The sequence below is a fragment of the Lissotriton vulgaris genome, chromosome 2_1, assembly GCF_964263255.1.
Source record: "Lissotriton vulgaris chromosome 2_1, aLisVul1.2, whole genome shotgun sequence".
NCBI classification, from domain to species: Eukaryota; Metazoa; Chordata; class Amphibia; order Caudata; family Salamandridae; genus Lissotriton; species Lissotriton vulgaris.
In genome coordinates, this window is record NC_141687.1 from 1,407,521,533 (window position 1) to 1,407,536,325 (window position 14,793).

Below are 14,793 nucleotides of genomic sequence, written 5' to 3' on the forward strand. Positions count from 1 at the left end.
TTTCTTGTACTGGTGTCCCAATTTTTTTGCCATTGTGTTCACGGGCCAGTATTTCGTCTGTTTTTCTTGTTGTTTGTGCCACTCATAGAATTTCAGTCAGTATTTCAGGGAGGGACGCCAGTTTGTCTATTATTTGGCCACATCCACAACTTTGATCCAGCTTTTTATATTTGGTTTGAGTATCTTTATTGTTTCCTTTTGTGATTTGTGCTGTAATTATATCCAATTTTGTATTTATTCCTGCTATGTGGACTGCAATTAGATTAAAAAAATCTACTTGGACGTCTAACTTATCCGATTAGAAGTTTAAGACATTAATTGCTTGCTGTAGACTTCTTAGCAGTAACTTACTCCAAGTGGTTGACACTGTGTTGTTAGGTTGCATCAAGATCCCCGATATTGAGTCAAATCCACTGACAGAGGAAATCGTGATTGGTGACTGTGTTTTTACTTTTTCTTGTGGTTGTCTACTTTTCTCATTATTTTGTTCCTCCCATCGGTTGAAACTGGATGTTAGTTTAATGGGGGTAGAGACAGCCCCCCCCTTCTTCCCCAGTTTTCCTTTTTTCCAACGGGCCGGCTTCTATGCTTTTCCCTTGCCTATTTGCCTGTGAGTCCTCTTCCCTTTGTGTATTTAGTTCTAGGGCCTTGATGAGTTCTTTTTACTCAGATATTGAAAAGGATCTAGTCCATGGGTACTCACAAACTTTCTCTCGGGGGGCAAATTTGGTTTGTGGCCGAGGGCCGCACCAGTGGGGGTGGGGTCAGTAGGGGAGGGGGCGGGGCTCGAGCAACAACAAAAAAATGGTACCATGAGTTTGATCACTGGTCCCTGCAGCGGACGCCTTCGTCCACTGAGCCACCAGACCCGGCATACACACATCTCTCACTCTCTCGTTCTTTCTCAGTCTCTCTCTCTCTCTGTCTCCCTCCCTCTCTCTCTCCCTCTTCCTCCCTCTCTCTAGCTCTCTCTCCCTCTGTCTCTCTGACTCCCTCTGTCTCACTCCCTCTCTCCCTCTGTCTCACTCACTCTGACTGTCTCACTCCCTCTCTCCCTCTGTCTCACTCCCTCTGACTGTCTCACTCTCTCTCTGTCTCTCTCTCTCTCTGTTTCACTCTCCCTGATACCCTCTCCCTCTCTCTGTTTCCCTCTCCCTCACTCTGTTTCCCTCTCCCTCACTCTTTTTCCCCCTCCCTCTCTCTCCTTCCCTCTCCTTCCTTCCCTCTGTCTCCCTCTGTCTCCTTCCCTCTCCCTCCTTCCCTCTGTCTCCCTCTCTCTCCTTTCCCCTCCCTCACTCTGAGGTCTCCCTCCCTCACTCTGTCTCCCTCTCTCGCTCTGTCTGCCTCCCTCGCTCTTTCTCCCTCACTCGCTCTGTCTCCCTCCCTTGCTCTGTCTCCCTCCCTTGCTCTCTCTCTGCCTCCCTACCTCGCTCTCCCTCGCTCTACCTCTGTCTCCCTCTGTCTGCCTCTGACTCCCTCCCTCGCTCTCCCTCTGTCTGCCTCTGTCTCCCTCCCTCGCTCTCCCGCGCTCTCCCTCGCTCTCCCTTGTTCTCCCTTTGTCTCCCTCCCTCGCTCTCCCTGTCTGCCTCTGTCTCCCTCCCTCGCTCTCCCTCACTCACCCTCATTCTCCCTCTGTCTCCCTCCCTCGCTCTCCCTCTGTCTGCCTCTGTCTTCCTCCCTCGCTCTCCCTCGTTCCCCCTTTGTCGCCCTCCCTCGCTCTCCCTCTGTCTGCCTCTGTCTACCTCCCTCGCACTCCATCGCTCTCCCTCACTCTCCCTCGCTGTCACTTGTTCTCCCTCGCTCTCCCTCGTTCTCCCTCTCCCTCGTTCTCCCTCGCTCTCCCTCTGTCTGCCTCTGTCTCCCTCCCTCGCTCTCCATCACTCTCCCACGCTCTCCCTCGCTCTCCCGCGCTCTCCCTCGCTCTCCCTCTGTCTGCCTCTCCCTCGCTCTCCCTCTGTCTGCCTTTTCCTCTGTCTCCCTATGTCTGCCTCTGTCTCTCTCCCCCTCTTCCTCCCTCCCTCTCCCTCTGCCTCCGCGGGCACTGGCTTGGATATCCCGAGCGTGAACAAGAGAGAGGACATGCATACTGTGGGCCTGATGAAAGACCCTTGGTCGAGGGCAGCCCGATAACAAACAGGCTTCAGTGCTGGGACTGGGTTTAATCTTGAGGTTTAGTGGGGGAGCCTTTGAACATTAGACAACACAAGCACCAGAATCAAACTATTGGACAGTGCCCAGAGGCGAGGAATAATTCTCCTGAACACACTGTCAGGCGCAGGGCCTGAATATTTGAAGTGGGCACAAGGGAAATGCATGGCTGGAGTGCATGGAAGTGCATTAGTTAGAGCCGGTGCATTTTGGCCCATTGCCGCCGACGTGAAAACCCGGCTCACATGATTCGGAGGTGCGGTATGATGGGTAGAACGAAGGGACTGCTGTCTGGAATAGCGGACAACCAAGAGACTCCGTTAGCACGGGCTGGCAAGTGGGACGTCATTGTGACGACACATGCAACATCGAGGACCTGGGGAAACATCAGTAAGTGGTCAGACTGCTTGTTCAAAGGTAGTCACCTGTGATGGAACTTGGTGAGCCAGAGGGGTAAATGTCAATTTAGGGCGTAGCCCTGTATTGATAAGTTTATCATCCGTAGTTTTGTCGAGATCAGTTTTGTCTTTGAAGAAAAAATGAAGGTGTACCTTTCTGAAGAATTTCTCGAGTTCTATTCTCATCTGGAATGGATTACCTTTATTCGTCGGGACAAAGCCAAGTCCTTTCTCCAGGACAGCTTGCTCAATTGATGTTAAGGTTCGAGAGCTTAGATTAACAGTTAGGTTCCGCTCGCTTCCGTGCTGGTGCTCTATAGTGCAGCCCTCCTGCTCCGTGTGTTGGAGAACGAGGGGTCCGCCTCCCACTGGACAGTTTGTTGTCCTCTTCTCTTTCCGCGGTTGTGTCCACGGCCACGTCCTAAGTCCTAAGTGTTTAAGTATGTGTTGTTTGTACTGTTTTCTTTGTCACTCAGGGATCATTGTAGACACATTTTTGACATCACATATTTTGTGCCCTATCTCTCCTTCTTGTAGGAAAGGACGATTAATTCATTTTTCCACCAGTTTACATTGGGGACCCAAGTTCCTGGTAGGAATATTTTGATTTAATATTGCCTTGCTTCACTTTCACACTATCACTTACTCTGCAGTTGCTATTAGACCACGGTCCTGAAGAAAGCTGGATAAAATTGATCCATATAGCTGAAACATGTTGACCACTCTGCACTGTGCCTTTATATAGTCATATTTTCAGGCTATCAGGCGTTATTTTAATCTTGACACTAGAACAGTGCCTATTAAACACATTTTCTGTGCTAGTAGTTATTTTTATCTTTATCACTCACTTTTCTCACAGTACTGCACACCATCAGCACCTACTTGAAATACACTGTGGCTAGAGGTTTACCTCGGAAATCCATCTCTGCACCATCACTTGATGGGTTGGGCGAGATTTGGATCTACCATCCATATCCCACGTTATGATATTCCGCCACAAAGGTTGGCTGATGGGAGTTTTCAGCCTCATGTAATTTCTTGGTGTTTCATGATCCCTTTTTGTTCTTAGTTTCAGAACAGCACACATCTTTTCTGACCTTACACCTCCTGTTTATTGTTCTCGTTACGGTTTGGGTTATGAGATGTCGAGGCCGTTAAACTAACCCACATAGGCCCCCCCACCTCTCCCTTTTTTCTCGTACTATGAGTACCCCATATCTTGTCCAATCTATCTTTTGGCCATTGTCTTGGGACTCGATTTGACTTAGATCTTCTTTTAATATTTGACTTTTTCCCTTTTCAACTTCATTCTCTTTTTCCAGCGTTGTCGTTGATTGGTGTATCTGTGCAGTAGTTTTTATCTTTTAATTGATGATTTCTCTTGATAAATGGCTCCTACGCTTCTTTCCTGCCTGTTTCCCTTTTTAGTTGTTGTTGTTGTGGTTGTTTTACTACTTATTCCCAGAGTGCAGTTCTTATTTCTCCTGATTTATTTGGGGTTTTTAAATTTGTTGGTTTTATTGGGCTTTGTAGTCAAAGTGGCTCTTTTGTGGGTGCATAAATTGCCGCCATCAGGTCCTTTAAAAAGTGTAATTTCTGCTTCCTGTTGTTCCCCCCGAACTTAAATGGTTCTGGTGTTAAAAGTGGAACCAGTCTCTTTTTTTGTAATATGGGTTCCTCTTTTATTTTACTTTTGTTTGCCAGCAGGGTTGGATCTTTTGTAAGCACTCTTCTCCTGATTTTTCGTATAGGTGCTTGACAAATTTTTCCAGACCTCATATCTCCTGGACTTTACTTAGTCCAATGCTTGTATACTTGTATTTCTTTTTGTTTTCTTTCCTTTTCTTTTTGTTCACTTTATTTTATTTACCTTCCCCTTATTCCGGCTGTTTTTTTTTCGTGTCTTACTCTTTAATATGTATTAAAAGTCCAAAGGTTACCAAGGTAACAGGTGTTGCCTGTGCTCACTGCTCGCTGGACTGCAACTGCCACAATCGCCGATGGCAAATGGGGTTGCAGTCGCCGGCCACCGCAGCGCTGCGCTGTGGTAGTGCCCCTCTGTGAAGCTCACCTGCTCTCTGCTGTTCCCTGCTATGCCCACAATACTCTGCACTATAGACCATGCTGCAGCCGACCCCGGGGGTTGGGAGGGCAGGAAGTCCGTTCCGCCTCGCTCCTGGCCGCACTCAATGCTTAGTGCCCTGGAGACCTGCGGCCATGGCCTGGGGACCTGCGGCCATGGCTCACCAGAATTAAAATAATTAGGACCCCCCGCTGTGTAGAAACAGCCGGGCATCAACCGGGTGCTGGTACTGTGCACAGCTCAGTCTCGGGGGTATCGGCGTCCTTCTTGCGTCCTCCTCTGGCTCCTCACACACACACTCAGCAGCAGCTTGCGGTTGTGAAGTTTGTGACCTTTTCAAAACTTCACCTGCACTTAACATTTCTCACAAATTACATGCATTTTACTAAAGATAATACCCACAAAAACCTTTTTCCAGAAGAAATCTACCACCAAAAAAGGAGATCATGTGAGGTTTGTCTCAGTCCTTACTGCATGAGCAGTCCTCTGCTCCCACAGAAATTGATTATCTTAACCAGCCAGAAAAATACACTCAATATGGCCATCCCATCCCAGCATGCCTTTTAACAGGAAGCCCAGCCTACCCACATCCTGGCATATTCAAGCCCAAAGAACCAAAATGATTGATGGGTGAGGTTTGCGGGAATTACGGACTAAGACGAGGAAGACCTGCACTCAGAGTAATTAATTTTACCAGTAAGTAACTGGGCATTACCTCCTTGTACGTCTTCCTCATCCAGGCCTTACTACATGAGCCGCAACCCAAGCAGACACAATTTGGTTCAATGAAAAAAAAAAGTGACCCATAAGTCTAGATCCAACATCAGGAATTTATTCAAGCCAAAGCACAAAATTCAGACATCATGTACCACAGACAAAACATGATCCGCAAACGAGGTAGACAAAACACCACCCACATGGGACATCAAGATATGCGGGGATGCCCAAGTAGCAGCACAACAAATATCATAGAGCGAGGCACCCTTAAACGCTGTCCATGAAGCAGACATTTCCCTCGTAGACTTGTCCTGCACAGAACACGTCAGATGTTGACCCAAATAATCATAAGCCCCCATGATAGTTTGCAAAACTGGATAAGGTAGCTGTGGAAGGACGAAGACTCTTGGTGGAGATGCCAAGAGTAAGAAACAAAGAATCTACCTTACAGAAAGATTCCATCCTTCACAAATAAATGGGCAGTGCCCTGTGCACATCAAGGGTAAGCAACTAGACATGATCCTCCAATGAAGGCTCTGGAAAAAACACAGGCAGAACAATATGCTCTGAGCAACGAAATGAAGTAGGGACTTTAGGAAGAAAAGAAGGACTGGGACTTAGGATCACACGCTCGGAAAAAAAAATTAGGAAAAGTTGGAGAAGCCAACCATGTACCAATCTCCGCAATCGGCCTACTGGAACAGATGGCCACCAAAAACACCACCTTATCCGACAAATACTTCAAATCAGAGGACTCAAGAGGTTCAAATGTCGGACTCTGAATACTATTCAACACCACTGGAAAGTCCCATGAAGGCACCAGAGAATGTAACGGGCCATTTATGGAAAGAAAAACTCCTAAGCAGACAGAAAGCTAATCCAGAAATGGCTAAAACAGCAGGACTCCTCATAACCTGTATTGCAGCCCAGTGGCTGCGGATCGTGGAAACTGCCAGACAGAACAAAAATCAATCTCTCATAAATTCCAAAACCAAACTGGGATCAGAGAGACACCACCTAATCTCCACACCACTTTTCAAAATTCCTCCAATGACGCCCATATGTCTTTAAAGTAGATGGGCATCTGGACTGCTGAATAGACTCAGCTCCTACCGCAGAACATCCCTGTGAAATGAGTCTCATCCTTACAAATGCCAAACCCCAATCTCAGTCTCTCTGCTGGCTCCAGTGACTGGCAGGGGTACCACAGTGGGAATGGATAGAAGGGGAACTGCCACAGATGAGAGACTGTCAACTGAAGGTGTAAAGGAAACTAAGACCTCCTGTTCCAACCTGCAGCCACCAGCAGAAGTGCTGCATGGTCTGTCTGAACCTTCCTAACTACCCTGAATATCAGTTGGAAAGGCAGGAAACAAAACAGGAGACCAGCCGGTCACTGCACAGACAGGGTACCCTTTACCCACACCCTACAAGAAGGAATCACTGAACAGAAGGAAGGAAGCAGAGAGTTGGACTCTGTCATGAATAGATCCAGCCATCTGTCGCTTTACACCCTTCCATTCATTGGACAACACCCTCCTAACTGAACTGTTTAAAGGAAGGGATTCAGGCTCAGTGCGCTGATAATGAGGTAGAAATCCTCCTCAGTAGGAGCCACCATGGGAGCAAACCCCATATTATCCCTAATGTGCACCAGAACCTCCACCAAGTCTACGCTTAGCACAAATCTGCCTTTGATATGCTTATCTTCATTGTCCAGCAGGGGATTGGGGTCCATGCAAGGGCCATTACCAGGCCCTGGATCTGCCTCTCTGTCCCTCACAGCTTCTTCCACAGCAGCTGAAATCATGGTCTGCAATACTCCCTTGATGGCAGGGCCGAGGAGGGCCCAACATGCTTACCCATATCAGCCTTGTCAATTCCTTCTTGCTCCAAAATGCCTGCAACTAACACTTCGGCCACCACCATTTAAAACCGGCTTTGTTGCCCAGTAACGCCACTCAACACACCGCAACATTCTCAAAGCAGCCATTAGCTACTGAGGGCAGAAGCACTCACAGAGCAACCAGCATACCCAACATTATGAGAGAAAGGTGTGAACAAGCACGCGGTTTTCCGGCATTCTGCATCAATCAAAAAACAGTCCGAGCATGTCCCAATTGACCCTGGACAGTGAACTCAGCTCCTTTCGCAGAGATTGCAGAGTTTTCCACGCTCCGCGGAGCGGGCAAAGTTCCCAAAAACTCAGCTCCGCATAAGCGGAGCAGAGTTTTTTCCTCTCTCACGCTCGTCAACATCAAGTTAGCAAGCGCGAGCGAGGAAAATCCACCTTCATGCGAGATTTTTCCTTGCTGGTGCTCGCCAAGGTCTAGTTGGCGACAGAGGAAAATCAACCTCCTGCTGGGATTTCTCAATGCGGGTGGTCAGGTTTCTCAATGCGGGAGGTCGCGGCCGGTCGCGGCCACTCGTGGTGAGAAACCTTACGTTCGCGTTGAGAAAGCTGCCGGTCAAGTAGAAAATCTACTCAAGCAGCAGAAAGGAAGCTATGCCCTCTTTGGCTGTGCATGGTGCTGTTTGCGCAGATTGTACAGCATGGGTCAAACAACCGGCCCTCACAATCACTGCTAGCCACATGCCCCTAATGCGAAGTGCAGCAGAGTTTTTTTGTCACCTCGTAGAGTTTGAACTCCGCCCAGGCTGAGTCCCAATCCCTGCATGAGTCCCGACCAGCAAGCATGTCGGAGCAACTCCCCAGGGTCAAAGAACTGCTAGAGCAGGTTTTGTAAAGAAACAAAGCACAGAATTAATTAAGAGGCAAATAATTTTAAAAGGAAGATAAACTTGGCAGAATAGTCTCACCTTGGCTGGCTGGTGTCAAGCATCTTTTCTGGTCACAGAAAATGAAAAAAAACAAGATGTGGGAAGGTGGGGCTTCTGGTTATATGGCATTCTGGAATAGGGGGGACATATTGGGTAGATTATTCTGACTGGTTAAGTAATCGGTTTCTGTGGGAGCAATGGACTGCTAATGCAGTAAGGACTGGACTAGGAAGACATGTGAGGAGCTGCTGGCTTCCCACCAGCAGCCCCTTGGGGCCTTTGTCACACCTAGAGGTAGCCAGAGGGCAGGCACACCTCATGCTATGACCGATGGATCAGCCCATTGTCATTCTACCTCTGACATAGCCCGCTGGCCTGACTTCATGTTCCTGGGGTCAGGCTCATTGCATATTTTTAATAAGGCTGTCACAACAGCCTTTCATGTTGTTCTCCAGTGGCAGAGTCCTTGGTAGACAAAATAAACAGCTCACCAATTGGCCTCAGCTGACCTCCGTTTGCCGTCTTGCCAATCCGAGGCTACACAGGCCAGTGGGTGGGCCAGCCCATTCCCCCATCTCATATAACAGAGTGGCTACTGAATTGCTCTCTCCACATTCTTCATTCCCAAACCCCGCCAGCACCAGCCAAGCTCCTCTACTCTCTAATGCGATGCTGTAAACTGCACACCCAGCCCCCACACAGTCACTTCTGCCTCTTTGCACGGCTTACCAGTGCCAAAGGGGGTGGGGCAGCTAGCTTCCGCGTTTCCTAGTGCTGAATTCCGTGACTATGGCACTTCCTGACAGCAGCAGGGAAAGCTTTCACGGTAGCTCAGTTGAATTCGGATTTTAGACAACGGTTGACTTTGCAACCTATTCAACCCCTTCGCCCCCCTCTAAAAGTGTGACAAAGTTAGCTACAGCCTCCTTCTGAAAATATGCATTGTGACCATAAACTGACATTTTTGCTACTACAGTAGTGGCCTCAGACTGCGTCGCAAAATGAATCTTCCAAGCTACAATGAACTGTTTCAAGTAAACATACTTTGAACATATATAATTTTTACCATAGGTGTCACCAAGTAATGTCACTGTTTTGGCTTTTATATACTACAGTATTTGCTGGGACTTCTTTTGAAGTCCGCCCTCTCCTGCATCCCAACTGAAGCAGACTTACTAATCAAATTGTTTAACTAAGAAAATGTATTATATTCTCAGGACCACACCATTGCTTATAACTCATTTAAAAATACATTTTTTTTATTGAAAATGTGTACCAATGCACCGCTTGATCAGTAAATCTTATCTCCAAGAATTCTATGGTGGCAGTGAAGCAAGAGTATAGAGGAGAGAGTTGTACTAAGAAAAAAGAGCCTTGCTTGGCGACACACGCACAGCATCTTTGTTCAGCCGTCTAATGACTATGTATGACATTCCAGTCAGGGAAGCCCGCGGTAGAAAACTTCACTGAGAAGAAATATATCTTCATATGTCTTGTGTTCTCTTATTCCAGATCACATTACACCTTGTAGAAGAATTTCAGGAGCACATCACGAAGAGGCAGGCTGGGATAGACACCGCCTACAGCAGGGTAGAGTATCTGAGGGACCTCTCCGAGTTACATGTCCTCCAGGCCAAGGTAAGTGTGGGTACTGTGATGGGTATTATGCAGTGTGCTGCATCTAATATTTCGCAGTGTGTGATGACATTTCATCAAATTGCAAAAGACCAAATATCGGTTGCAAAAGTGAAATTGACCTGGCTAGCAACACACGGAAGCTCATAAAGCCCCAACCTACGTCAATGCTTAAGGCAATCTATACAGCTACTTGATAAGAGATGCAGCTAGCTGGATAAGAACACCAAAGAATATCTTTTTAAAACATTGTATTGGTTTGAACATTCCCTGATATTCCATTACACATCCAGTAAAGGAGGAACCATTAGAAACAGGGGGGATTAGTTTTATATTTCTTTACTACTCAACAGCAACAAAGAAACAAACAGTAGCTTCTGCAGTCTATAGGACTTTTTTGTTAACTCGTATCACGTTGACATTGCTCTTTATATCACGAGTGGGAGTGTGAACTTTGGGCTTTGCCTTTTGCTTGTCACACATGGCATTTATACTGGGTGTTGTAGTAGTAGTCACACCATTTCTGTCTTTAAGGCTCTGAGCAATGTAGTCGTTGCTGGATTTTTAAGTTTTAGTTATCTATCTTACAAAGCTGTAAGAGTTACAATATTCCAAGGAGATTGACATTTATTTAATTTATTTATCGTGGATTTTTAGCCCTAAGGAAGTCTGTAAAAGAAGAAAATGTGTTGGCTAGAGCAAAACTCAGGCAATAAAAAAGTTCCAATGTCGAACTTTGGAGCAAATTTACAAAAACGTAACGCCACCATGGCGTCAATATTTTGACATTGCGGCGGCTTTTTTTCATTGCTGTAGTTTCAAGTTGCCACTAACTGCAGTTAGTGGCACTCTTCCAGCATAAACAGTAATTTTCAGGATCACCACTTCTGTTAGCGGGACTTAAACAAAATGAGATGCAAGGTAGACATTCCAGTGATAAAACTGCCGCTAACCACACTTTGCGATATTTACAATGAAATTCCTGTACATTATTAACCCCTAACCTACCGCTAAGTCCAGTTGGAGGCAGTTTTTTTTAAACAAAAAAATAGCTGGGCTTAAAATTGGTGCAAACACTAGAGTCCACATATCAGATATTTGGGTGCTGGACAGCGCCGTAAGGAATATTGCTGCCGTGCCCTGCGCCAAAGCAAAAGGTGAGGAATGTGCCCTATCAATAAGATAGGGTGCATTCCTGGGCCTCAGTCATGAAAAGTGTTGCATTGCTGCGATAAAACAGTTTTGCAACATTTTTCAGTGCCCCCTCCTTGCGACACCATGGATGCACCGGCTTCAATGTACAGCGCTCCATGTCGCAATCAATGACAGATACGTCTGGAATCCTGACGTATCTGTCAGCACTAAAGTCATGCATTGCTGTAAGTGTGTCGCAAGAATGACACAACTGCAGCAATGCATGGGGCCAGCCTATCCTGTGTCACCCTTACACCTGCCATGAGGCAGGCTTGAGGTATTGAAACAGTGGCGTCCTAGAATTGTCTCAGTGAAATCTGAGAGACTTCACTGCACCACTCCTACGAGACTTCGTTGCATGGGAACGCCCACCCTGCATACATCATACCTGATGCAGGTATAATGTGGCAGAGGGCTTCACAAGGTCACGCTTATGCCTAGATGCATCACTTTGTAAATACGGTGCAACGTGGTACAAGATTCACGCTGCAAGTACGTCAAGAAAATGACACACTGCTGGCGTTAAACTGTCTGAAGGGGCTCAGGAATTAGCCTCCTTGTCTTTTTACCCTACGAAGGAACACAATGGCTGCCATGTGCCAAAGAAGGCACCCTTGCGCCATGGTGCAAGGGTGACTGTGTCAAAGAGTTGATTGATGTGGCTCCATCTCTTCTGGAGATGTCTGCAAGTCCGTCTGGACTAGTGAAAGGCAGAAGTGAACTAGTTGACCTTCTTGGAGTGTTGTTTGTCCATTTTTTTTCTGAAGGGGTGCCACGGTTAGAGATCCATCAGTGGAGGTTGTGCACTGCGGTGTTGGTGTCTGTAAGTGTTGGCGGAGTGGTGGTGCTGAGGGAGCTGATGAGAAGTTATCTGGAAGTGGAGGTGTTCCATGGTCGCTGGTGGGTCATTAGAATGCATGGTCAGTCGGAGTGTGCTTTGGTAGACAACGGCAATGCCTCCTCGTAGGCAGTTGGAGGGGTCCTTGTGGGTGATGTTGTAGCCGTCAGACATGGCGATGTCTGGTCCAGTGTAGAGGTTGGTCCAGGTTTACGTGAAGAACGCGATGTCTGAGAGTTGATGTCGAGGAGGTCCCATATTTCTGTGGAGTGTTTGTGGAGGGACCACAAATTGAGGAGGATGCAGTTGACATGGTCGGGTGCACTGTAACTCAGTGAGAGGCGCTGGTGTGTTGATGTGGCAGAAGGCGTGTTTTTAGTTTTGGCAAGCGCTCAAGGATATTCTTCGGTGATGCTAGATGGCAGGCAGAGTGGCGTTCAGGGTTGTGGGCGAGGAGGGTGCTGGCGTGATAGCAGTGAAGTGGCCTGGAGGCAAGGTCCCTTGCACTGGGCGCGGTCCATGTGTGGACAGTGCAATTGGGCTTGCCTTTGGCATGTTTTTGGCGCACCAGTGGCACACCCACTGCACATGGTCGCACAGCGTCTGCCATTAAGTAGTGATGCTGGGAGGCTGGACAGTGGACGGGGCAGGGCGGCGGGGATCGCAGCATCAACAAGGGAGAGTACAGGGGACAAGGAACTGTACAAAAGCACAGGAAAGGTGAACGAAACAAAAGCAAAGAAAAAATATAAAGCCAAAGGTAGAAAGCACAGAGAAGAGCAGAAAGAGGGACAGGAACAGCAGAAAAGAGGGACACGAGGCAGTCAAGCAGCAAAGCAGTGATGCTGTACAACTGGGCCACCAATGATGAGAAACAGGCTGGAGCCCGTGGGGGGGGGCCTTGAACACCTGACCTCTGTGTCAGAGTAACCAGAAGCAACAGATGGAGACAGCAGCAGCAGCCACCAGACGAGGCTGCACTGTGGGAAGAGCAAGTCGACTAAGGGATAGTTCCCTGTACACCCAAGAGCTCAGTACCAGGGTTTGAGGAAAGGCAGCACCACCCGGTTGCCTCCTCCGATCTAACAGTGTCCCCGTCACCCTCCCCCTCCTCTTTCCATGCTGTGTCTCTCACCCTCCCCTCCTCTTTCCCTCCTTCATTCTCCGTCTACTTCCCCTACTCCTACCCCCCCTGAATCTCTTCCCTTGCCCGCCTTTAACATATTAATAAAAATAAATTAAATATCAATACCAATAACAAAATGAATTAAAAGTAATTACCAATTTAATATAATATAATAATTAATCAATTATAAAATACAAATAGATATTAATTAATAAAATTAAGTACTTATTATTACAAATTAATTACCAATTAACAATTGATTAATTAACAATTAAAAATTAATTACCAATTAATTCAAAATAAATACCAATAAATAAATTAAAATGTTTAATTATTACAATTAAGTAACTTTCCACCCTATTCCCCTATAAACCCACAACCCGCTACGGAAAATAAATTAATAAAATTCACATAATTGTCAATTAATCAATTAATAAAAATTAATTACCAATTAAAAATTTATTAGTTACCAATTAAACATTAATTAACAATTAATTCCAACTAAATACCGATAAATAAATTAAAATATTTAACTAATTACAATTAAATTACTTCCCACCCTATTCCCCTATTAACCCACAACCCGCTACAGAACTAAAACACAAAATTAAATTAAAAATAATTAATAATTTCTAAAAATTAATATTTTATTTAATATAATTAAATTACTTCCCTCCCTATTCCCCTATAAACCCACAACCTGCTACAGAATTAAATTACGCAAAAATTATATAACATAAAATTCATTACTTAAAATTAATTACAAAAAAAATATACACTTTTCACACATATACTAACATACAAAACACTTTAAAAAATGTGATGTTATTAAAAATTATATATATCTTAAAACCTATATTATATACTTCGATATTTTGACTTTCTATATTTATAAAAATCGATATTAAATTACTTACCTTAACACCTTGCCTGCTCATAACGAGCTGAGCTCATCATGAGGCACGGTGCTCCGGTGCTCATGACCAGCTCAGCTCGTCATGCGCCGTGGAACGCTCAGGTGCGGGGAGAATTCCCCTGCTGTGCTGAGCGTTCCACGGCAGCCAATGCACCTGTGACGAGCTGAGCTCGTCATGAGCACAGGAGCACTGTAGCTCATGACGAGCTCAGCTCGTCATGAGCATGGGGGCGCTGTGTGCGCCCCCCTCCCCCCCAACACAGCGGGGGAATTACCCCCGCAGCGAAGGATTTAAATTCGATATTTTTGTTGACTATATTCTGTCCATTCGATATTTTGTCCATTCTATATTTTGAAGTCGATATTTATGTAAGTCGATATTTTTAACTCAATATTTTGTGTAGTTACCGTTTCCACTCTCTGGTTGCTGAAATACCCTGCTTTTGCCCTACCCGACTTCTGTCTCTGGGTTTGTTGTGGGTGTAGTGCCTTCTTCAAGCTGGATATTAGTGTTAGATGTGGGAGGACACTAGGATTACCATAGTACACTCCCCATTTTCACCATAACCTCAGGGCACAAATTTAGTGTGGCCAAAGACCTTTGTCATCTTGAATTTTGTCCTAATACATTGCATTTTGAGCCAGTTTGAAGTAAAGCAAATAAGAGGTAGTGTAAATGTAGGTAGGTCACAGCCTAGAAACCTTTACTTCATTGGTTAGAAAAGAACTCAGGCTGGTGAACCCTACAACACTGGACCCTCACCCAGCCGTCCGGAGAACACTGCTGGGCTTGGGAATATGAACCCGGTAGACTGAACCTGCTGCACTTAGCATCTGTGATCTATGAGAAGGACCTGAAGAGGTTGGACACCATATGAATTGAAATCTAAGGCATAGAGATCACCAAGGATCATAAGGCTGATTGCATGAGTGTTCTGATAACATAAAAAAGCTGAA

General features: G+C 46.0%; 1 protein-coding gene across 1 annotated transcript in view; it reads left to right on the forward strand.

Moving 5' to 3' along the window:
* The first annotated feature begins 6,015 nt into the window (after positions 1-6,015).
* Positions 6,016-14,793, forward strand: part of LOC147732664 (uncharacterized) — a 188,278-nt gene continuing 179,500 nt past the window's right edge. Inside the window, exons 1-2 of the mRNA XM_086954300.1 lie at positions 6,016-6,174; positions 9,640-9,765. Coding sequence (XP_086810426.1) covers positions 6,016-6,174; positions 9,640-9,765 — 285 coding nt within the window. The remainder of the gene's footprint in view (positions 6,175-9,639; positions 9,766-14,793) is intronic.